Source organism: Perissodus microlepis, chromosome 22, assembly GCF_051167445.1.
Source record: "Perissodus microlepis isolate ML-2025 ecotype Zambia chromosome 22, ASM5116744v1, whole genome shotgun sequence".
Taxonomy (NCBI): Eukaryota; Metazoa; Chordata; class Actinopteri; order Cichliformes; family Cichlidae; genus Perissodus; species Perissodus microlepis.
In genome coordinates, this window is record NC_140481.1 from 18,151,818 (window position 1) to 18,177,889 (window position 26,072).

Consider the following 26,072-nt stretch of genomic DNA (forward strand, 5'->3'; position numbering starts at 1 on the left):
GACTAGACCAGGAACACCGAAGGCAAAGTAACAGAAACCTAAATCCTGGGAACTAAGAATAAACACAAGCAGAAAACCAAGAATGACAATAATCCAAGAATATAAATTAACCATTACACACAAAACCCTGAGTCACAGACCCAGTACCAACGTTTCTGTGTTTGACTAGAAATTTCTAATTACACCTAAACCATTTTGTCTCATAAAAATAAATCATCTTTCATAAGCAACACGCTAAAAATGTATTATAATGATTTCTTACCCTGCAACCTTACACTCTGAATCAATTACATTTATTATATTTATGTTATTAATGATATTTATTATTATTAGTCAGTGTATTCATACTAAACCCAGTAGCATCTTTTAAATAGCAGCTGAGAAAATAAAGAGCCCCGTTACAGTTTCCGGTCAAACCAGCAGATGTCAGCAGAGTTTCAGAAAACAGATTCTATATGAACGTCAGAAGAGGAGCGTCAACACAACACTTGTTTAAGTTTTTCCTGGGAACAGGATGTCCCTTCCTGATGTTCACATGCAGAGGCATTCTTCTATCATCTCTCAGCTTTTATTTATTTTGTGATAATACCAGTGCAAAATATATAATTGAATTGTAATTGGTTTTAGTAATGCATTAGTAAAAATATCACTTCATATCGCAGCTGATAAAGGTGAGGTTAATTTTAACTAGGGTATAACTCTATTAAAAAAAAAAAAAAAAAGATTAGGTACACCCGATCAACTGAGTGTTAATGCAAATTTCTAATCAGCCAATCACATGGCAGCAACTCAGTGCATTTGGGTCAAATTGAAATGGGTGAGAAAGTGACTTTGAATGTGGCGCGGTTGGTGGTGCCAGACAGGCTGGTCTGAGTATTTTACAGAGTGGTCTGAAAAAGAGAAAATATCCATTGAGTGATTTAAATGCCTTGTTGACCTCAGAGGTCAGAGCAGAATTCAGACTACTTCTAACTGAGAGGAACAACTGCAGAAGAGCATCTTTGAATGCAGAGCAGATGGGCATCCGCAGCACAAGACCACATCGGGGGTCACTCGTGTCAGCTAAGAACAGAAATGTGAGCCAGCAGTTTGTACATGCTCACCAAAATTGGAGAAATGTTGCTTGCTTTGATGAGCCTCGATTTCAGTTCATGTAGAGGGTAGGGTCAGAATTTGATGTAAACAACATGAAAGCACGGATTCATCCTTCCTTGTGTCAAGGGTTCAGGCTGCTGGTGATGCAGAGGTGTGGGGAATATTTTCTTTGGGCCCCTTAGTACCAACTGAGCATTGTTTAAACAAAGTTTCCTGGAGTATTGTTGCTGACCACGTCCATCCCATCACAGTGTACCCATCGTCATACAGCTGCTTCCAGCATAATAAGACACCATGTCGCAGAGTTCAAATCATCTCAAACTGGTTCCTGGAACACGACAACTGTACTCAAATGACCTCCACAGTCAACACATCTCAATAACAGAGATTCATATCATGCATGCTCAGCCAGCATATCTGCAGCAACTGTGTGATGCTATCATGGCAATATGGCTCAAAATCTCCAGGAATGTTTCCAGCACCTTGTTAAATCTATGTTACAAAGGAGGTCTAACCAGGTACTAGCAAGGTGTATCTAATAAAGTTTTCTAATATAGTTTTCATACATAATGTACACTCACTGGAGTGTACATTATGTATGAAAACTATATTGTATGTAAGATTTTAAGTATTTTGTGCAGATGATTTGAGTCTGGAAAATAGTTAAATAGAAATAATAATAAGAATATAATTAAAAAGTAATAATAATAATAAGTAATAAGCTTCTATTAATAATAGAAGTAAGAGTAGCTGTTACAACAATTTCATGCAATAAGATTAGCAAAAATACTACCGACAGAAACAGGTATATGGAACAAAAACATTTGAACTACTGAAACAAATGCTTCAGTACTTTAGTTCTTAGTTGCTTGAGAGTTAAAATCATATAACATATAATAGTATGTTAGAGTATTATATGTTATTAATGTTATATCAGTGTTATTAATAGTATGTATGCAGCATGTTGTTGCTGCAGGTCGTGGAGCTTAGAAAGAGACTGAGTCATGCGATACCATAGTTTTTAAATCTAGAGCACAGGGTTGTGTAGGATCAAGGAGTCAGACCTTTTTCACAGATCCAGTCTCATATTACTCAGCCTAATGCAGAGATAAAGTCTCATCAGCAGTCTTAGCTCCAGAGTAACGTTAATGCATGAAACAGATTTTGGAGGGCTGTGAAGAGATGCTTTTTTGAAAGATATTATAATGGATCTCTAAATAATAAAATGTTACATTGGTGTAAAGAGCATGTTTGCGAATATGTTTAGAAATGTCACTGTTTAAGATTAAAGTTTAAATATTTGTATATTGTTTTTATAAATGTATGTGAGGTCTGTTTATTTTCTCAGATTCACTTGATTAATATTTCCTTAGGAGAAAATATTATTTAAAGGGGAAACAAATATTCTTTTGACCCTGGGCCTGATATACTGATAAACAACTGAGCATCAGCATAGAGCACTCAGGTGTGTGTTAGCAGAATGCTACACCTCTCAGGGGTGGACTTCCCAGCAAATTCATCCAGACATAGCACAGCCAGGTGGTGCTATGTTCAGAAAAACTGCAAAACACCTGATAGCTACATCTAACTGTAAAGGCCTTTGATGAACTGAAGCAACATTGTGGAGTGTAGAAGAGTGGATCAAAATTCCTCCACAATAATGTGACAGACTGATCATGTGATGAAGACAACTCCCTCGCTGAAACAGATCAAGTCCAGTGGACTTGTTCCCCACCCTTCTTACTACTTTCAGTATTTCTGAAAGCAGTAAGAAGGGGGAGTCGCCTTCATTAGACAGCAAAGTAAAAAGAAAGAAAAACAGGGAAGGGAAGTCTGGTGAACTATGTGAAGGAAAAAGACAAATGAATGAGTCAGTCAGTGTCTCTGGTCAGTTTTTTTTTTTTTTTTTTGTTTGTTTGTTTGCATTAAACTTTTAAATGTCGCAACATGAATACACGTTCAACAATTCAGTGTCTGACAGAGACAGGAGAGAGGAATCACACAGACCTCCTGAGTCAGCGGAGAGAGGAATAGCCCAGCGGATGGAGCCCCAGAATATTCAGGAAAGAGAGACACAGCAGGTATCCCTGAAGATAGAACTGCAGATCAAAACAATTCAGAATGACCTGATTGTGCTTGAGAAAAAGCAAGAGTTTCTCCTTGAGCAGAACAGCAACATTGTTGCTCTGCTGTCCAAGTTTAAAAGTGAGAGAAAAGAACAAAAGACAAAGAACACAAATCTCAAGAAATGTTTGGAAAATCTTCCGTGCCAAATGGAAGAAATGCAGCATTTAATAATGAAATGAAGTAAAAGTAGAAGAAATCCTACTGACCCTGAGTGACCTGAGACTCCTGTCTCTGAACCACCTCCTGACGAGGTTCAGGACGTGGTTCAGCTGGGCCTTCTCAAAGATGTTCAACTGAAGTGAATTTCCCGGCTGTTCTCTGTGGGATTATGTTTATGATCTACTTGAACCCTACTACAATTTCAGACGTGGACCTGTTATCTTTCAAAGAACAGGAATGATGTTGCCAAGAAAAGGACTTCAGACTAGCCAGAGGCTCACATGAACATTTTGACTGTGTTGATATGAATAAAGGGACAGAAATGTCTCAGTCTAGAGAATTAGTCCAAATAATCTGGTGTGGCTGAGACAGCCAGCCCAAGTTTGTTTCCTTCTGTTTCTGGTCCTGTGGAGTAGGCCTGCTATAACTCATTTTTCAGTGAGTGACTTGGGATCAAGTAATGGACCTATAGACGCTGTTTCCATGGACATTTGTGCTACGGATGTTTTTTGTGTGGCTGAACCACACTGTAAACCCGGATTAGTTCAGTTTACTAAAGATTCGCATGGAAACCCTTCTATGGTTTGACAAAAATAAGAGGAACAGAGGAAAAATCTATATTACTGTCAAACTTGTTCAAAGAATAGTGATCTGTTAATAAGCTGTACTTTATCGAAGTGTAATCCTTATTTATGTAAAGATACAAAGGTTTCTTAGTTTTTTCATATGTATGTGGAGTCTGTTTATTTTCTCAGATTCACTTGTCTAGTTTGCCATTAGAAGAGAATTATAATCAAAAGGGAAACAAATATTCTATTTGCCCTGGGCCTGATATACTGATGAACAACTGAGCATCAGCATGGAGCACTCAGGTCAATGTTAGCAGAATGCTACACCTCTCAGGGGTGGATTTCCCAGCAAATTCATCTCAACGTCAGACGGTGCTATGTTCAGAAACACCCGATGGCTACATCTCAAACTCTACAGGCCTCAGTTAGCATGTTAATTGTTAACATTAACTCCCTCGCTGAAACAGATCACGTCCACTGAACTTGTTCTCCACCCTTCTTACTACTTTCAGTCTCTCTTTGTCATTCTTGTTTATGTGACAAAGGCTTCTGACTCTCAGGCTCAGTAGCCACCGATCACACATACTAACATACCAACTTTAGAATTTTCCACAATTTCTAAATAGTTTTTTTTACCCTCTGCTCACATCTCAGAACATTTCATTAATCAGTGGATCAGTGTTAATATGTACTGGAAACTTTTTTCTTCAAATGAACAACACTGATACATCGATTAATCACACTTGACAGAGTTGTGAAGGTATTTTAAGAACCCTACATATTCTTTAACTACAGTTTTAGACACAGTTTTTATATAGGATTTCATGTGACATAATGACCTGATTCTCTTTGTTGGAAGCAGGCTCCGCACACAAGAAAGGTCCATAAAGAATAGGCCCCGCCTACAAAGAACAGGCTCTCAGCACTTTACAATTTTTCATATGTCAGTTAGAAATGTGTTTATTTTAAACTTATTTTAAATTTCTATAATTCATCCCGTTGTACTTACCTTAAAACCATTTTAACCACTGACACCAAAGCTCTTCTCTGTGGTAGAAAACCTTTATTTTCCACGCTCTCTTCACTCCCATCAGCCTCTATCACATTTATTTGCTACATAAACCCTCATTAATAAACACTCACACTTTACAACTTCACACAACTGTGGAAGAGGTTGGAACGAGATATTTGCTTCTGACCCTGTTGCTTAGCATTAAGGTAGGAAGGAGACGATGAAAAAGTTATGTCTTCGTTTTTTTGTGCTCTATATTGAAATGAGCTGACTTTTTGCAAATCAGCCCTAAAACTACTGCACTCTACATTCTCATTTGACTGAACGGATCGTGGGATCGTGTTACGTAACATCAATTTGACTTGACGTGCAACAAACAGACTGAACTAAAAGGATCTTGAAACGACAGTTTAAAATCATTCAAACTACTGAGCTTGGAAAAGACCGAGGCTTGATACACAGAAGTCTGACCCGACGCTTTATCGCTCTATGACTGATAACATCAACGTAATCTAAATGAGATAAGGCTACAGAGAATACTAAGGCCACTGATCTTTAACCACCGTGGTGCACGTCGCACTGTACTGTACCGATAAACAAGCAGAGCAGTGTTGGCCCTTTAAAACCTTTCGCGGCAATAAAGGCAAGAAAGGAACAGCTTTTTCTTAACTGTGTTCTTCGTTTATCAGCTTATCACGAGTCGTAACTGGAGGCTGTGACCTGTGTTTGTCTGAGCTGTGAGCTTTTGTAGGAAGTAGGTGAAAGGGAAGCAGGTAGATACAAGGGTATACACAGGCTATATAAATGCTTGTATGAGCTCTCGTTGTTCGTGGAACTCGTATATAATGCCTGTATTGTATATAACCATGTTTCCATAACAACCCAACAGGTCAACTTATTAAAACAATCTGGTTCTTTATTTTCTTATCATGTGAAATGCATATTTTTAGCCATTCGAGCCTCTTGGCAGGCAGTGACAACAAACATATTCATTCCCCTCAGATAATTTTATCTCACCAACATTTTTTGAGTTTTTAAATTTTTATTTGCCCAGCTGCAAACTTGGAAATAACATGAAGAACAAGGCACCCTCTTCCACAGTGTGATTTTAAAATGATTCATCAAAGCGCCACAGTTATACACACAAAGACACATGTTAGCAGCAGACTTCATTATAACATACTGAAGTCGGCTTGCAAATGATGAAGTTTAAATCCTCTGGGTGGAGAATGTTGTGTATCTTGGCACAGCGATGGTGTTTGGTCCCCTTTACAACTTCTGAGAGAACACAGGGGCATGCACTTGCACACACACACACACTCAGACTGGACTGTATCTCCTGTATTAGGTTACCAGCTGATGCTTCCATGTAGACATGCGCTCCAAGGAACCAGATCTCCGGCACGTTCAGAAGTAGTGTGTTTCCCCCGGTAGTGTGTCACTGGGCCAAGCAGATGTGAAGACCACATGGCAGAGGGAGGGTGAAGATGGAGAGGAACTTTGATGTTCTTTTCCTGGCACGAGTTGAAATGACGAGAATTTAAAGATTCTATTTGTTTTCTATTTGACGAGCTAAGGTGATGAGGATGAAGGAGATTTTATTATTTTTTCTCCATCAGGGAAGATGCACAGCTCTGTAAAATTTGTCATGAACCGCAAACAACATGCTGCATAACGTCTTTTCTCAGCAGGCTCTGCTTTTTTTTTTGTTTTTTTACACACAAACAGAAGTTTAAGAAGAAGAACAAAGTTCAGAAAGTGCGTCATTCCCCAGAGACAATGGTTTGACACACAGTCGAGTTCTTGTTAACCTGTGGTGTTTTTTTGCCCCTCTATATTCCCACAACCACAGTGTCCGTTAGGATGAATACCATATAACTGCTGGAGTGTGATTATGTGACTTGAGATGGTCTGCATCAAGGATTTCTCAGAATTGTTTCATTCTTTTTAAATTAAAAATGAAAATCAGAGGTACAGTGAGTCATAGTTTGTCTTTCCCATCGGGCACGTCCATTAAATACTGGCCAAGCAGCCAAGTTGTAAATGTCAAAGGTGTTTCCTGAGAAACGGTGCTTTATGGTACTCGTTTTCAGCCAGCAGAGATGCCAGGGTTAGAAAGGAAGCAAAGAGGAAGTGCAGTGTTCATGCCAATAAGTAGACAGGAGGGGCAGCAGCACAAATTATCAGATAAGGATCTGTAACAATAAGCTGGTATTCTATCATTTATAATAAACCGCTCCTGGGAGTAAATCAATTCAGAAGAAATATGTATTACTGACTGCAGGATGTCTGCGTTGTTTCACACGCGAAGCAACTTCCTGTTTCTGTGCACATTATGATTCATATCCACAACCTTAGCTGTAGTTTTGCTTTGACACACTCTGAGTCCTGCTGCAGCTCTTCATAGGCCACCATCACAATATAAATGAGCTCCCTGTATAGTACAGTCAGACTAAAAAAACAGGCAACATCACTTACACATTATATCTCACTGACTTGCTCTTTGGTTCTAATGGTGAGCTTTTTAAAAACAACCAACTTTCAAGTTTTAGAATGACAAAAGTTTTGTAGGCCCTCGGCTCAGACACACGTGTTTTATTGAAACGTGACTGAGCAAAAATATGCAGCAGATTAGGCTCGTCCAAAATAATTCCCAGTCTTCAATGAATAACTAAACTGTTTTCTTTCCATTCTTCTGAATTTTTTGATGGAAATTTCTCGACAGGCGATTCGTGCACCTCTGTGTGGAATCAGAAATATTTTAGCTTAATGTGACAAAAGTTTCGCCTTGCAAAGAGCTTATGACTCGAGGTATTGGCTGTTTTTTTTTCTGCAATTAATTTTTTAGCACAGTGTCAGGCCTACAAAGACCTGTGCACCTTGCCCCTGCTATTGCTGATAAACTCATCAGGTGCTTTTTTCAACCTCTTTTTAACATAAATCAGCTAGTTACATTAGGCATGTAAACATGACTAAGATGATCCACTCAAGTTCAAACAGAGCATCAATATGTGGAAGAAAGGTGATGTAAGTGATGCTGAATGTGGCTGTTGGTGTGAGTGTTTTGGAAACTGCTGAGCCATCTCTGGGGTTTACGGAGAACTGACCGAAAAGGGGCAGCATGGCGGCGGCAAAGGTGCTAACCACCGTGGTTTGAATGTACTGATTCAACTCATCCTGTGTGGAGTTTGCATATTCTCCCCATGCACTCATCTTAACCATGATATGCAAAAGAGCAACTCTGAACACGCAACATATTGAACGTTGAAGCAAAAGGCCACACCTGGTGCCACGCCCAACAGGTAAAAACAGGAAGCTGAGGCTACCAAACCTGGAACAACAGAAGACTGGAAAAACAATGCCTGTTCTTATGTTGATGATGTAATGCTGTATTCTCTCAGCACACTTTGAGCTCCTCATACCATCACCATCATCAAAAAAACCACAGCCTGCCTGTGTATTGACCATGTCCATGCCCTTTATGGCCACATAAAGGGCATGGACCATTTTCTTATGTCTGCTTCCATCTCAATACGGATCTCAAACACAGTAGAGTGCCTTGTTGAATCTATGCCACAAACAATTAAGAAAAAAGGGGGGGTTCAACCTAGTGCTAGCAATGTGTACCTAATACAATTGAGTGTTCAGTTTACTGCAATTAAACTGAACTGCTGTTTTTTTAACTACAAATCTGTGGGTCAGAGTAAAGCATTACTGCTGCAGATGCTACATAACCAGTTTGTGGCAACATGAGAACACAGAATGTGTGCCAAGGGAAAAAAAGAAGCTATTGATCTCAAGCATCCGTGTTTTGAAGCCTCACCCTACATGGAGGTTATTCAAGGCTCAGTGTATACAGTGACAGGTCACTGCTCAGTTTGAGACTAAAGGCTCATTTCTTTTTGGTTAAAGTTTAGTTGTGAGAATAATTTGTGAAGAACTTCTATCCAGGGAGGTGAACGCGCTTTTTGAAAAGGTTGAAAGCAGTACTGTTTTTCCACATGTCTGGAGAGGATTTTTAATTTTGTCTTTACTCTCAGGTCGCGTTTCATTTGCTGGTACCCATTTTGCTTTTAAACCGGCATTAAGACACAAATTCTGCACGGATCACTGAGTTGGAATCACCGCGCTCCTTCTCCCAGCTGTCATCATGTCCTTGGAGGTATTTTAATGGCAATGAAGAAGTGTGTGTGTGTGTGTGTGTGTGTGTGCGCGCGCGTAAGAGAGCACTGTTTTTAATCGAGAAGGTCAGAGAAAGACAGGCGTTAGAGGGAAGAGGAAGGCTAATCAATATCTCCTCTACTTAAACTCTTACTCTCAGACTAATCGCAGTCCAGTGGTGACTGTCATTTCTAATTAGTGTAAAGCCTCTCGGCTTTATTCACCTCTCTCCCTGCCTTAACGTGGAAAATGATGGGTTGATCTTTTGCTGTACAATACACACAGCAGGCTCAAGTATTCAGGAACACAGTCATGGTCCTGCAGTTCTTCAGTCATGACAGACATTAACTTTGGTTGGATTTAAAGGACATCCACATTGCTTTATTATGCAAAATATAAAATATAGTCATCAGACAATCTGATGACTATATTTCTCTGAAAGTAGCTCCTGAGTTTTGAGGGTTGGTTACTTCTTAGAGCATCTTCCAAAAAAACTTATCACCTTACTTGACCTGGTTTGGGATTAGCACCAAACAAGGAGTGACTGGCTTCTACAGGGGGTTCGGCTCGCTTTTGGAACAAACCTCAAGTGGCCACTTGAGGAACTGCACCCGTGGGGTGTCATCACTTTAAGGACGAAAACACTGGGTGAATTTACCAGAAGGCAGAGGATCAAAGTAACAATGAACAAAGCTTCCATGCAGTTTTCCTTGTGGTTTGTCTTATTATGCACATGGGAACATTTTAGGAAGTACCAGCCTTTAGATGGGGAAACACTGAGCCTCCTGGTTTCTACAGCTTAGTTCCTTGTTCTTAATGTCAGTCAGCACATTACACAACAGGTATAGTTAAGCTTGGTCGACAGTCAAGTGTAAAAGCCAGAAACAGTGATGGTCGTGCCACAAATTTACAGACAATTCAGTTTTGTTTTGTTTTTTTTTTTTAAAAAACTTTATTAATACTTTCTGTTAAAGCACAATATATATAAAAAAGGGTTTAATTCCAAGTCGTTTAACAGAGCATAGTGGCATTTGCTTCAGAAAACAGAAACAAATCGCTACTTGTACAATGTGAAAAATAAGTCCTTCTCCTTCAGTGACTGAGCTTAGCTGGGTCAGCATTGACAAAAAGATTCATCTTCCTAGCAGAAACTCTGGAAAGCTGGTATTATAATAATAATAATAATAATAATAATAATAATAATAATAATAATAATAATAATCACATTGCTGCTACATTAAGGCCAAAGCCCAGGCATATTTGAGGAAACCTTCCTTGGTAAAGTGACAATGGTGTATATGGGTTTTTCCTCTTCTTTTTAATATTCTTTGAAATTAAATAAAACTGAAAATGAAAAGCTTGGCAAGCAAGTATTGCACATACAGATGTCCCAGTACCCTAAAATACCGAAACTCACTAGCACATCCGAGAGGGGAAGTTTATAGGTGAGGTTTTCAGAGGAAGCAGCTGCTGTTCAACAAATGCCAATTCTTTTTGGATACAACCGTTCTGTGTCTGCCAAGAGTCACTTTAGTGTTTTTAATTTTATCTCTGTCCAGACGAGAGAAAAACTCGTGAAGATTGAGCGGTCTATGAAAGAAATCAAGTGGAGTGTCAGTAAGATTCAGTTCTGATCACAACAAGACGAAGACTGTGGTAGTCTTTCTGCAGTTTGTGCGATGCGTGCCAAACTCAGGAGCAGTATGCTGCAAAACCTCTAAATACCTCCTCATTGGCATTAAAAAACAAAAAACAAATGTACATTACGAAAAAATAACTGTATTTCAAGCCATTACATAAAAGTTTTAAAATGTCAAAGCTTCAAAAATAATTATTAAAAAACAAAAACACCCTCAATTAAATACCGTTTTTAGCCAGTCTAGGAGGGCTAGGAGCTACTCACGATGGAGCATTCAACCAAAATACAAGTTCAAAAGCATAATTGTGTATCAGGTCAACTGATGCAATAATTTAATTCACAATAAGAGCCTAATCTTAATAAAATGATACTGTGGCAGGGCATAATGATATTTTAAAAAATAAAATAGACAAAGTTTGGACAAAATGACACAAAGAGCAAAAAGGAAGGAAAAAAAATACTAATGAACCAGTGACAAACTGAACATCATCAAAAACAAAGAATCAGTGTAGTTTAAGTGCGCTGATCTTTAAATATGCTCAGGAGTTTCTATTTTTGGTCATTTTTGAAGTTCAGGCAGGGACAGAAAAAGGAAAAAAAGCTGATAAAAAAGCAAATGTTCCTCCTTTTGTCTGCTATAACTTCAAAGTGTTCACGGTGGAGTTCTTGGTGGTGCCGTCTTTATGTGTGGTAGAGCTTGTGTTCATACTCTGTGGTGGAGCAGGTGTGAGGAGAGGCCGTGTCTCTGTGGATGGGTGCGGGAATATTGCTGCGGTGCTGGTGGTTGTCCGTCAACGTCAGGTTCAGGAGGCTGGTGCAAGTGGGCAGGTAGACGTGCTGCACGTGCTCCACCTCCGATCGACACACGGGACACAACTGGGGGGGAATCGAGGAAGAAAAGCATTTAAAATACGTCTGTTTAAGAGGGGAAACAGGAAAACTGCCCCACTTTCACAAACACATAGGCCTCATGATTTCAATGTGCAACTTCGATCGTGCTGGAGTGAGGGCAACACAAACTTAACCACAAAACTAAACTGCCTTAAAGTTTCGGAGTGATTCACACATCTATTAGTTGGGTCACGTTTCCCCATTTGAATTAATAGAAGAGAGATTTGCCTGGCTGACATAATCCCTTCATAAGGGCACACTCACACACCATCTGCTTCCACAAGATGGGCCACATTTAGCTGATTAAGTGTGGGGGACAATCAGGTCAGCGGAGTGTAAAGCAAGGCTTTGGATGTTGTTTAAAGGACCATAAAAAAAATAAATAAATAAAAAAAAAAAAAAAAGGATAAGAATCTGGAGCTAAAATAATTAAAAAAGGCTTTTGGTGAAACTGAAAACTCAACGTAGGAGGGGAAACCGTTTCATTTTCAAGCAAAAGTCACTTTTAAGGAGTCATTTGTCAGCACATGTGACTGTGGAGAAATCCTCACCTGAAGCTGATTTGCGCAGGTCTGGCAGCACACCATATGGCCGCAGGGGCAGAATGCAGCATCTATCTCCTCCTCGCAGCAGAGCATGCACAGCAGAGCCTCTCTGAGCTTCTGCAGACGTTCCTGCAGGGCGCGGCTTTGCTGGCAGCTGCCACAGTCCAGCCCCTTGTCCTGCTCGCCGTCCCTGCTTGGGGAGCGTGAAGGGGAGTAGCGATCCCTGCTTTCAGAGCGGGAAATCAGGTCCACCACGCCAGAGTTGTAGAGCGCTCGCCGAGCGTGGTCGTACACTTCCTTGGCGGTACGTCGGATGTCAAAAACGTACTTTTTGCCCAGGTTGATGTTTTCGTTGAGGAAGAGTGAGGCGAGGTGGCCCTTGAAGTCTCTGCTGTACTGCATCATCACTGCATTGGTAACTGTGTCACACCTGAAAATAATTTTTTTTAAAAAAAAAAAAGCATTAATATACTGCCAATGAATTTGAGCTTGGATTTCAGTTTAAGATAATCAATACAAATTGTGACTTGCAACCATCCTGTTCCATTTACTACTAAAAGACATTGAAATCTTGCTTTAAAGCAAGCAGGATGAAGATTTGTCGGCAGAGTTTTAAAAAAACCAAACAAAAAAAGAAAGAAACTATCCTGGCAGCTAAAGGACAAGTCTGTCTTTGTATCATTGTGATTGAGAACAATTTCATAGCTCAGCCATTTAAACTGTCCCTGCTCACTGCAAAGAGAGTTTTGGGTGTGCACACACATACATCTATGGACAAATATTTTCATCGCTATTAAAAGCCGTCTTGCCCAGTCTACATTTCCACTTTCATATTTACTTAAGCAGGTCAGGCAGGGACACTTAATGCTCTCCTAAAGAGAACAAAACAAGTTTTAACAGAGCACATTTTAGGTTATGTTTTACTGCACCTCTCTAATAATTCACTAGTGTTAAGTGAAGGATAGTCCGCAATAAACAGACTGGTGAATGACTAACAACAAAGACTGTTGACACACACACACACAGCTGTGCAGCAATGCATAAAAACTTAGTTCAATATTTAAACTCATCTGGGCTCACGACATTAGGCGAGCTACAGACTTTGTCCTGTGATTTCTAACATTTGAGATGCAATAACTTACAGTGATGTTTTAAAGCTTTGAACCACTTCTCCTAAATGCAGCCACATAGCTGCAGTACATAGGCTTTGTGTACTATATACACGAGTCGCTGATCTGGGATTAAATATGGCTCTAACCCTCACCTGTAGAAAGCATGCGTCTCTGTGATGGCTCGGTACAGGCCGCTGGCTGCCCGGTTACTGATCAGCTTAAACAGAAGCACAACGCTGTCATTCGTGTCCTTGGTAACTGTCAGGTAGACACTTTTCCCCGACTGGGTGGCGATCTGGATGATTGGATAGCTTATCCTAAGATAAGTCAACAGGAAATTGTTAAATGCTACCGCGTCCTGTATTATCAAACATGCAGTTATATTAGAAACAAGGTTATTACTATAGATGTCGGTCGTTGTACCTGTTGACCAAGCTGAAATCCTCCTTGCAAATAGCGATGCCTTCAGGACCAACTCCTATTGCCATCCTCTGACCGTCTGCGTCGCGAGCCCAGTGCCACTCCACGCCGTAATGCTCCAGAGAGGAGACCAGCTGCAGGGCCTGATACTCCACTGAGCCCTGGCTCAGACCTTCTAGAGTTTTGTGTCTGGAAATGATACTGCAGGGGCAAAAAAATAATGTTTGTAGTCAGTTGCAGAAAAACACAAGAGTATATGTATTACCATACTGAGAGCTATAAAATATGTAGAGAGAGACATCAAATGTACGTGTCTGCATAAATAACAGACTGAGTGTAGGTGTAGCTATGAACAATGTTGGCTCAATATAACGCACAAAGTTCAGTGTAGTAGGATTGGAAGCTGCTTGATAAGTATACATTTTTTCTTTACAAGCAACGACCGGGGCCATTTGCACAACATGTGGGAAGAGAAGGGGAAGCTGTGTTTACACTTTCCCATCTACGCGTCACATTTCGTAACAGAACGCGATCCATGTTCTCAGACGTTAAAAAAAACGCAGTAAAACCGTCGTCCTTGTTATATTTAACGAGAAAGTGTTAGGGATGTACAGTGGGAGGTTCTGTTAGTGAAACCCTGCGAGCACATGCTATCTGATCTCCTGTCAGCTTCTGTTTGCTGATCAGTGTGTGCATTAGCTCACAGCATACAGGGAGTGCAGAATTATTAGGCAAGTTGTATTTGAGGAATAATGTTATTATTGAACAACAACCATGTTCTCAATGAACCCAAAAAACTCATTAATATCAAAGCTGAATGTTTTTGGAAGTAGTTTTTAGTTTGTTTTTAGTTTTAGCTATTTTAGGGGGATATCTGTGTGTGCAGGTGACTATTACTGTGCATAATTATTAGGCAACTTAACAAAAAACAAATATATACCCATTTCAATTATTTATTTTTACCAGTGAAACCAATATAACATCTCCACATTCACAAATATACATTTCTGACATTCAAAAACTAAACAAAAACAAATCAGCGACCAATATAGCCACCTTTCTTTGCAAGGACACTCAAAAGCCTGCCATCCATGGATTCTGTCAGTGTTTTGATCTGTTCACCATCAACATTGTGTGCAGCAGCAACCACAGCCTCCCAGACACTGTTCAGAGAGGTGTACTGTTTTCCCTCCTTGTAAATCTCACATTTGATGATGGACCACAGGTTCCCAATGGGGTTCAGATCAGGTGAACAAGGTGGCCATGTCATTAGTTTTTCTTCTTTTATACCCTTTCTTGCCAGCCACGCTGTGGAGTACTTGGACGCGTGTGATGGAGCATTGTCCTGCATGAAAATCATGTTTTTCTTGAAGGATGCAGACTTCTTCCTGTACCACTGCTTGAAGAAGGTGTCTTCCAGAAACTGGCAGTAGGACTGGGAGTTGAGCTTGACTCCATCCTCAACCCGAAAAGGCCCCACAAGCTCATCTTTGATGATACCAGCCCAAACCAGTACTCCACCTCCACCTTGCTGGCGTCTGAGTCGGACTGGAGCTCTCTGCCCTTTACCAATCCAGCCACGGGCCCATCAAGACTCACTCTCATTTCATCAGTCCATAAAACCTTAGAAAAATCAGTCTTGAGATATTTCTTGGCCTGCAAGATATCTCACTATTTTTGACTTTTCTGAGCCTGTCAAGTCCTTCTTTTGACCCATTTTGCCAAAGGAAAGGAAGTTGCCTGATAATTATGCACACCTGATATAGGGTGTTGATGTCATTAGACCACACCCCTTCTCATTACAGAGATGCACATCACCTAATATGCTTAATTGGTAGTAGGCTTTCGAGCCTATACAGCTTGGAGTAAGACAACATGCATGAAGAGGATGATGTGGACAAAATACTCATTTGCCTAATAATTCTGCACTCCCTGTACACCAACCATGTGGCTGTGCGTGATGTGTTCTTATCTGATTCTTTAAGTCTTTCACTTGGGAAAAAAAAAAACCCAAAAACAAACCAAACACAAAACTGCTGCAATGTAGGGGGGAAAGTGCAGTCTAGTTTAAAATACAGTTCTGTTTAACTGTACTGCTGCCTTTTTTGCTTAAGACAGCATTTTAATTTCTTAAATTATTTTAATATTGATGACAATTAGCTGCCACATTATGCCATCTTTGGCTCGTTGCCATGCTCCATTATTTACTTTTCATCATGCCTCCTCGGCTGGACTCCTACCCCCCTCAAAAATAGCGCGGTGGCTTCAGTGACTTTCCAGTGGTACAGAGTGTCTTAGTAAGCATGTTTGTGGGCTATAAAAACTACAGTTGTCTCATAAACTAAGAAAACTTCACTAGAGGTAATGTTAGGCTGCAGCATAATTTATAACTTAGTACATCTTTCATGTGCTAATGTCCCATATTCACAAAGACATTTTATTTTCATGTTTGGTAAGTGCTGTACCTGTCGATGGTGGCGGGGCTGGGCTCTTCTCCACACAGCTCTGAATACCAGTACTGGGCTGTGTTTTGGTTGTAGTCGCCGAACTCTGCCTGTGCCAGGAGTGCACTCAGCTCCTCGGCTTGTTCCGAGCCCATACGCAGGTGACCGTTATGGAGGTCCTCCTTCACGTGCGTAAAGAAAATGTGTCTACAGGGCAGAAAAAGAGGAGAAATAAGAATTTTTCACACTAAACTCAGCACTAGTGGAGATTTTATTTTATTTTTTAAATACACTTTACCTAAATAACCAGTGGCTTAAAAAAATAAAAAATAAACAGAGGGATTAATTTATTACTTTTGACATAGTCATGCAGAACCAACTTCCATGTGTTATACTCAAGTCACCCAGACATATGTCAGAGCAGGTGGTCATTGCAAAGCTTAAATCCCATCACAGACTGCAACTGTTTGTGTGTGCAGCAGAAGGAAAAACCACTTGGCTCGTATTCAGCGGTTAAACCACTCTCTCCGTTTCTACAACTTCCTCAAAAACATACACCACTAACTTCCTTTAAGTGTAATTTCACTGGAAACCCTAAAAGTAGAAGTTGAGAAACAAAGTTAAAGATGCAAACAGCAGCTCTCTAATGTCATGCGCATTTAGACTTTGCAGCTCGATGGGAAACTGAACGTGCACTGCTTGGAGCTCGATTACATGACTGCCGGCCAGGCTCTGTGTGTAATCCATGTCCATCTCTCGGGCTTCTTGCCAAAAATGTGATATAGCCATTTAAACCCTAATTACGTCGTTACTCATGCTTGTGCCTAAAATCAAAAAATTCCCGCTCCGAAATGTGGAAGTTTTACAGTGGGCAAATACAAGAACTGTTATTGTTTTGAGTTAATGTTTTAAGAGGGAACACACAGTTCTGGCGTGGTCAAGGAAAATAGCTCCATACTCCAAAAACACAAGTCTTGACATGTCTTGCTATTGTTTTGACCAAAAGATGTAAGGACTTTTCTTCCTTCTAGCAGCAGGAGACAATACGTCAACAGGAACACCCTAAGTGACTCAGTTCTTACATCATGAAAAAAACTGAACGCAAGTAACCCAAACGATCCTTCCTCGATTCGACCTATAACAAAGTAACTGTCTATAAACCTGCTCTGCAGCTTCCACCGGGCAAACATCCTGATTGTCATCTTTAGTCCTCCAGTGCTCTACAAATAAAACTTAAAATGCACTTTTCTCTCTTCTCAGCATTTTTTGGGAGCTCCATATTCCTGATGTAGACTTAAAGCATATTGTGCCTCAAATTGCTCGCTATTTCGACTAAAGCAAAACCTCCCTTGGGCCAAAGTTCCCTTTGAAGCATGATGCCAAGAGAGACATTTTCATTTGTGCAAATCAGGTCATACCGTGACTTCGGGATATTTGAGAAGCTTTACAAGGACATTTATGAGTCGAGTGGAGAAGAAGCACTCACCACACTGTTCATTATGTGTGTACAAAGCCTTTGTTTTGATTATGTGGAAAACACATCTACTTGAGAACCCCTATGGGAACTACAGAAGACATGGATGTGGCGTTTCCTCTGTCATCTCAGGGGAGCAGGAGGAGCCCACACAGAATATGCACACGCAGTGCATCAGCTTTGCAATGCAAAAAACAGACACCTCCTCCAACACACATTCGCAGTGTTTCCAGCAGCAAAAAGCAGCTGTGGGGCACACAAACAGTCAAGTCTACACCATCCCAGATAAAGCCAGACTGTAACAACGAAACCCCGCAGCTGACTAGCCTCAGGCATAACAAACACTGCTTTGATATGGTGTTAAACATCCCATTCCCTCCAGCACGCGCACACACAAACACTGCAATCTATTGTGTCAAGCCCAGCAGGCGTCATGTGACGGCGAGCTGCTCGTTAGCTACCTGCCTGACGCAAACAATAGGACCGACTTGACGGAGAGGTTACTACAGGTTGCCGTAAAGGGTTACCATAGGGCAAGCCGCAGAGGTTACTCTAGTTTAAGTGGGGACTGCCAAGATGTACATTGCTGCCATGAACGGCAATTAAAATTTCGAAAGTGCCCTTCAGCACGAGTGCAGACCTGTTGGCTATCGCAGCGTTGATAAGATAAGACAAGACAAAGAGGAGACGTACCCAAAACTTTTACCTCAACATTGCTCGACTTGTGTCAGTGTGCCATGAGATGCACTCTTGGGCCCTTCCCTTTGGCTGCAGGGTAAGACACCAAACTTGTGTTATTCCAGTGTTGTGGGCAGCCAGATGTGTAAATAGGTGTGCGTGCTTTGCTGAGCTCAGGCCAAAATAACTATTAGGAAGAAAAATCTTGAAGAAGAGGTAACTAGAGATCACTGCTAGTCGTTCCTGTCTGACAAGCCAGAGGTAACAAATATGCACTCCACTGAACACCACAAAAACAACTCGGCACACAACTGCTTCATGTGCACGCGTCCTGCTGTTGTGCTTTTAAACACTGGATTTGAACAGCAACACCACACAGTCACAAATTTAACCTGGTAAAAGCAAGTTTTATCACTTTTGCCCCAGTTAGTTACAAGGCAAGGACTTCCTGACCTCTTTGTTGAATAAAGAGCTTTTCAGACAGCTGTGCTAGGATCAGGCAGTCTCAGCACCTGTCAAGATCCTTCCTATTAGACAAGCAAGAGCCCATAAATTCACAATATAACCCAACATGGGAGTTGAGCTTGATTTGCTGATGTGGTCTTGATCCAATTCAGGCAGACTTCCTTAAATTTACTGTGCAGCTTCCTTTTGGAAACACTGAGAAAGAAAGGAAGGATTTGTGACTCAGTATGTCTGGACGCATAAAAATAAAATGGTGTTAAGTCTTTTACAAATCCTTCAGGGTTACGCGCCTTTTACAACGGCAACAAAAGACAACAGAAATGGACAAATAAACCCCCCTCAGGCCCAAGCAAATTGGTTTCCAAGCAGATGATAAAGAATCTAGTCACTGTGACCCCCCTTTGAGTGACCGAAGAGCCATTTATCAGCAGCTAGACAGCTCTCTGAGTCACCATGTCAAGGAGCAATGCATGATACTATCCAGATACGTTTGCACATGCATCATTACTGAAGAAAGTACTTCTAGAGCTGCAGCCATCATCTCAGCATTTGTTTTGTTCTCTAGGCTGATCCCAACTAGCGTGCACACATGCAGACTGAATGCCAGGAAATGTGCACAAAGTCTCGTGGCCTACTTCTACTGTATTACTTTGTATACACCCCATTGCTTTGTCTTTTAATGGAGAAAACCCATAAACAAAGGCTTAAAAGGGTTACTCATTTACCGTCATAACACTCATCAGTGCCAAGAGAGCACAGGTGAAATGAAATCTCCTGAAAACAGCGCTTGTGGATGTTGTGGAGATCGTCGTGTGAAGGGCTGTGCAAGAGTTTGAATACTTGATTGCCTAACTGGAATAATTCAATTGAAGCAGGCCTGGGCCCTGAGAACGAATATTTCAAAATAGGTCACTGGCCAAAGAGCGGAGCTAAGAGGGATGAAGATAAATTTTTCAGCTGATTTATTCTGCTCCGTCTTTGAACCATTTGAAAACGCTGAAATATCCCTAAAGGAATTGTTTCCCCCCCCCTCCAGCAACTCAGTGAGAACCTTTAATTATTTTTTTCTAAATACGTTTGCTCTGAAGAAGAAAACAGAACTTTTCAAAGTCAACTAAACTTTCCAGTATGTTCCACCCATCTATAAAAACCATTTCATCTTTTTTTTTGTGCTGTGACCAACCACCAAGCTGAATGTCAACCGGTTCATTTCACAGGAGAACAAAACATCCCCGCAAACTGAAACCTAACACCTCCGCCTGCACTTCTTTCAGCCAATCACTACTAGAGTTTCCGACCTCATCGGTTGGACTCTCAACAATGCGGTTTGTAAGTTAGTCAAATAACACCCTGCCAGAAGCAATGTGTCGTGAGGTTACTAGCAGTCAGTGAACTATAGTTACCTCTGCTCATCCTCTCTGAAGCTGTGGGCGGTTTGATCGCATAGTTTGATGCACAGTTGCGCAGCATTAATGCCAAGCGCTACATAAAACTTGCTTTTGAACTGACAAGTTGGACTGAAAGCCGACACTGTATTAAAACAAAGCCGCTGCTTGTCTGCCACACTTCTTGGGTTTCAAGCAACTGGCTGGTAAAATATTGCCATTACTGCCCAGCATCAAGTTCAGGCGCCATAAAAATATAAAAACTGTCATGTTGTGGCTTCAAAAGAACCACGGCAAGGTTACTCAAGTGCACAACAAACAGACGGTAAGAAATTTATACAGAAGCTGGAGAAGAAGAATGACTGATTGTAGAGCTTGCAGATAAAAACAACACTCGAAGACCCACAGGCATCATATGTGATGTGATCTTTGGCTTAATCGTCTGTGTAGCATGTCACAACGACCTGAAAAAAATAATCGAGTGTGACCTGCATAAATTGTTTTTGTAGAACATTCACTCTAAGAGGCCGTGTATGAACTTTGTCAAACATGGCTCGTTCTTCATAGTCCTTATCTGCAATTGTGCGTTATAGAAACAAAACTGATCTGCTGAGAATACAAAAAAAAAAAAAAAAAAAAAAAAAATATGTAGTCAAGTTGAGCTTTTTCTTCACACACACAGCCCAGCAATGGCTCGACTCTGGCGATGTACATTTAGGCCCACAGCAGGTTTAAAAAAAAACAACAAAAAACTACCCCACCATGCACAGGAGTATAAAGTCTGTGACAAAAATTCCAATTTGATTTTATCTACAGCCACCGTGGGTAGACAATATTCAGGATTATTCAAGAAAGATGGTGCACGGTAAGAGAAATGACAAGCAGTGAAGAGTCTTTAAAGTTAAAGCCAAATATTTTTAGTCTACAATCGTTTCCAGTCCTGTGATTCATCACAGAGGAGACAGTTTAGGGAAAACTGTTTAGGGTTTGTCCGTGTCTTTTCTACTTGTGTCACCATCATGAACAACAGTGATTCAAATAAACATTTTATTCAAAAGCCATAATCAATTAAAATAATTCTCCTTTAAATAAAACTCACTTGGAGTTTGATTTGGATTGATGTTAAACAAAGGCTTAAACCAGAGGAGGCACAGGGGTTAACAACCAGGACCTCTGATACAGCCTGTGCTAATAGCTGTGCCTTCTGGGGCAATCCAGTTTTTTTTTTTACTGCCTGACCAGAATGCTAAGCAGGAGTGCTAATGAAGGGGAAAACAGTCACATATTTAAACTATAAACGCCCTTTAGCAAGTAGCGTTTAATGATGCAGATAATAGAGGCGGTTGTTGAGGCCCTTCTGTCAGCATCCTTTAACCAATAAAAGCAGCATTATTCCAGTAACAGGTCAGTTGATGCTGGATGTTTTATAGAACGAAGAACTTTTACGAACAGAAGAAAAATACATAAATAAAAACAAACAAGCTGATAGAGAGATGGAAAGAAGCCACCAAGTCAATTTTATACACAGTAGCATAAACTGTTCTAGGCAAGCTATATTAAACAAGTCTGCAAAAGAAAAGCAAACAGATCAAAAAGTAAATGAGGTTTTAGAAGCATGATCTGGGACACTTATCGCAGATGCAAGCTAAATTTAAGCCCCGCAATACAGTCACACTGCATACCCTCTTAAATACTATGAATTCGGGTTTAGAGTCTGAATGTCATGTTTATCTACCAAAGATTAAAATGAATTGGCAGAATGTGCCCAAACAGTCGGCTGCATCTGAGCATTAAGGCTTCTTTTAATGCTCACATGCAGGGTTAACACTTGTGACCTGCTAGGCTTACAGCAGCAGCAGAGTGCGCAGCAGCTTATATAAGCAGCTCTGCAGGTTCATCAGGTTATGTAAGGGCTATAAAGGCCCATAAGGGGACAGTGACGGTGGCAAGGCTATCCTCCAAGCTCTGCATGGAATATTTACTCAAGCTCGCACACACTTGCTACTTATTGCTCAACTGAACACAAGAGGGGGGAAAAAAGCAGCAGAAGATACTCAGATGGGTACACAAATGCCCTCAAAATAATGGATGTTCTGCTGCAGTGGAAAGGGCCTGTAGGTGTGTGACTAACAAAAATGTTTTTTAAAAAGTGGACTGTAGAAGATGGCTTTGTGTCATGAGGCGTGTCATGACAGCATGTGTGCATTCAGAGCAACTTTCAGGAAGTCGTGTAGCTTAACTAGGTCAAAGGTGACAGAACAAGAAAAGGGAAGCTAGTCTGTCTTCTAAGCACCATTTGCTTAAATTTTGAATTTATTTTCTACAAAGCAAAAAAGAAACAAACAAAAAACCTCCAAAACCCATCTTTCAGGAAGACGATGCATGACATTAATCATCCGTGCATTGTAGCTACACAATAAGCTAAAACTGGTCCTTTTGCCTTTCTTTACAAGTACAAAAAATAAATCAATTGGTGTAGAAGGTCCTTGCATGCCACTCTTTTGTAGACTGTTCACTGACAAAGATGACGTTAAATGCACCCACACGAGATAAAAATCAAGAAAAAAAAAATGATGAGAGTCTTTCATAGAGATGCCACCACTCTAAATGCACTAAAAGGATTTTCTGAGCCACGTGCGATTGTCCTCAAAATGCTGCTGCTGTAACATCAACAGCTTGGCCTTCTCTCTAAAAACTGATGCCAGTGTTTGCACGCTCACCCCTCATATTATATCACATCTGAGCAGACGGATGGCATGAAGGCTGAGCCAAAATTAAACACCTAACCTCACAGCGTGGTGAAGTGTGACATGTGCGAGTATTTATTAGCAGCGACCCACCTGACCTTACCTGCAATTTAAAATCTTTATCTCGCTTCTTTTCACCGCCCACCCCCCACATCTTGACCAAACACCAGCCATCTGCTGATAACTCCTGCTAATCTACTGGAGGTCAGCGCACAGGCAGCCGTGTCCTCCGTGCCCTTAGCCCCCCTGACTGTCCTTTCACTTTCTTCTTCAAAAGGTTGCCAAATATGGGCTACAGTGGAGTGGAATAGGAAGATTGAGGCAGAAGAGCCAGAAAGAGGAAATAGGAGTGGGCACAGTTTAATCGCCCAACTGCAGCACATGAAGAAACAGTAGAAATCCCCTCTTTTTACATTTGATAGAGCACGGTGAGGGAAGAAGGAAGAGAGAGTCGGAGCAGTAGGTGAACTGGAGAACAACCGGGACAGTTTAGCTTAATAAATAGTTCTAGTGGAATGCTGTAGTTCAAGTGCTTCCTTGATTCAAATCCATGGTATCAAACACTCATCACATCGCCCGGGGTGAACATAACATCGGCTCCATCAAAACAAGTTTTTGGGACTCGTTTCAAAGGCTGAAAATTCACTTTCCATTTATAACTTCAGTCTGTGGGCAGGGGACTACCAAGTCAGACATGCCTGGGATTGTTACTTGTTTTTTTTTTTTTTAAACTAGACTACCAGAGAAGGGCACATGTTAAAACTACATGTCAACTCACTGTAGCAGCAGTTTTGCTTGCCATCGCCTAATGACCAATAAAGCACAGAAAGTGAACAAGAGTTATCCAAAACTTCAGCTGCAACTGTTATTCTAATTGATGGCATATTCTCGCAAGGGTAAGCACCCCTTACACAAGCTTTTCCCCAAACTGCATCTGCAGAAAAAGCAGAAAACGGGAGGGCTTTTGTTCACACGAAAAACGGCCACGGCCAATTGAAACAAAAAGATATTTCGAGTTGAATGGGAGCAGTGACGAGAGGTCCTGGCTGTCACACAGAGGGTCCCTGGGGGTAGGCTCAGAGCAGCACACAGCACCAGAGCTGCTGGATCATATTTCCTGCCTGGCGCTTCACCAAAATGACCTATAGTAACCCCGGAAGGACTGGGGAAGAGGTTACTATAGGGCATTTTCGCTTTGTTGGAAACAGTGATCAGATTATGCTCTGGGAACTCGCCAATGGTGGCTTTGTTTTGTTTCCCCAAACACGTGCTCCTCATTAAAGTCATGTAAATGAAAATTGATGTCATTTCTTCGACCCGTTTTAGAGGAGATGACGAACCCATTTACACACTCAAAACAATAAGAGGAAGTAGTTCAGAGTTATAGCTGTTCTAAGGCCTATGAGCAAATTTCCTTGCACACGGTGTCTTTACAGCGTGCAAGCTTTCAAAAGTACCTCGTCTGCTCCTGCAGAATCAGATGGGGCTCCACGAAGAACTTGACCCGCAGCCTGAGCCGACAGGGTGTCAAATTATCCATCTGCTGGCTGATGCGGTTCCTCAGATTCAGCCACAGGTTTTCTCCTTTGCTGCCTGTGAACTGCAGCCCAAAGTAGTCTACTTCGATTATGCCCAACTTTCTGCAAACCTGAAGAAAGACAAAACAAGTGGGGGGGGGGGGGGGGGGGGGTCACAAAAAACACACGAAGTGAGGCGTGAAGCTTTTCACCACAGGACAGTGACAGATGGTGAAGAGCTCCTTTAAAGAAGCAATCGATAACTGTTCTTGTCATGTGGAAAGTGACGAGAACCAACTGGGTAAAGTCCCACTGGACTTTTTTTTTTTTTTTTTTTTTTATTTTTACAAGGAAATTCACCAGTACTGCTGTTACTGCAGATACGCCGACACACAAACCCCCATCAATATTCTGAAGCTCACGAAGTGATCTTGGAGCCCCTCCCGGGGTACAGGGGCTCATCAAGCCCGCAATCCCACGCTCCTCCGGCGGCAGCAACCATGGGTTTATTACATAACTGCTGCTGAAAGTCTGCACAGGGAGCCAGGAGGCTGAGATAAAACTCGTTCTGTGCATATTAAATAGATTAACATCATAATGAGGAGGGGAAATGGCAATCCAAGGAAATAACAGTTACTACTGTGTCCATGTTGAGTTGGGGTGGTGGTGGGTAGAGATGTGAAAAGCTAAGTTTCATCTTGAGAGGCGGCAGGATGACCTGGAGTAACCTGCACAAAGCCATCTGCCTCTGACTAAGCGAAGGAGCCTGAAGTGGCAGTCGGCAGCTTCCCAGCAACCTAACAAAACTTTTCTCTACGCGTTTCAGCTCCGTGTCTTTTTGACAGAAGTGACACTTTAGAGGGTTTGTATTATTAAAAAAAAAAAAAAGAATAACGAAAAAAGAAGAAGAAGAAAAGGACACGAAAGAAGAAAGAGTTGACCTTTTTTCTGCACTTGGCGCTCAGAACATTGTTTCCTCAGTCCTAGTTTGCTACAAGCAACAAAGCAGGTGACAGTTTTGTTGTAGCTTAAAGCTGAAGCTCAATGAAGCTGTGGCGAATTAATTAATTAAAGAAATAAAAACAAATAAAATCTTCTAATCGTGCAGAAACTCGGCTCTTCAGTCTTATTCACCACATATAGTCGACTCATAAATGAGCGCGACACATTAGAGGTGAAGTTGATTGAAACATAAGAAAATATTTTTCGGACGACCCGAGCCGTGCTGCCTCACCGACGGAGATACTGCGACGTTATTTTCACATTAAGACACAAAGAAGAATAAAACGTGCGGCCCGTCTTTACCTTGTTGAGGCAATCTTCACCGTTCGCCTTCGCATCAACTTCCACTTCCATCACCACTGAATCCGGACGAGTAACGTGGCAGAGCATTTTGGCTGTTTTGTTTCTGAAAATCTTTGGTGTGCCACTCTTTAAAACACCCTACCAACTCTCGAGCCTTCGCTTAAAAAAACACGACCCCTCTACATCAAGCCGTCATCACTTTCTTAGCCCTTTCACTCCGTTTGGTGTCCGCAGCCACCAGCTGTAGGGTATATCAATGAAACGCCGCGCACAGCACCGCCTATTTGACATCCTGAGCCAATGAGAAGTGGCGTATCATCCGCACAC

General features: G+C 41.2%; 1 protein-coding gene across 1 annotated transcript; it reads right to left on the reverse strand.

Annotated features, from left to right (window-relative positions):
• Positions 1–9,556: 9,556 nt before the first annotated feature.
• mylipa (myosin regulatory light chain interacting protein a) lies at positions 9,557–25,864 on the reverse strand. Its single transcript, XM_084918945.1, has 7 exons — positions 25,746–25,864; positions 24,381–24,571; positions 16,196–16,381; positions 13,734–13,931; positions 13,463–13,627; positions 12,205–12,628; positions 9,557–11,638 (listed from the first exon to the last, which is right to left on the reverse strand). Exons 1-7 carry the CDS (start codon positions 25,830–25,832, stop codon positions 11,444–11,446), a joined length of 1,446 nt encoding a protein of 481 aa, XP_084775071.1. The 5' UTR covers positions 25,833–25,864; the 3' UTR covers positions 9,557–11,443.
• Between the last annotated feature and the right edge of the window lie 208 nt (positions 25,865–26,072).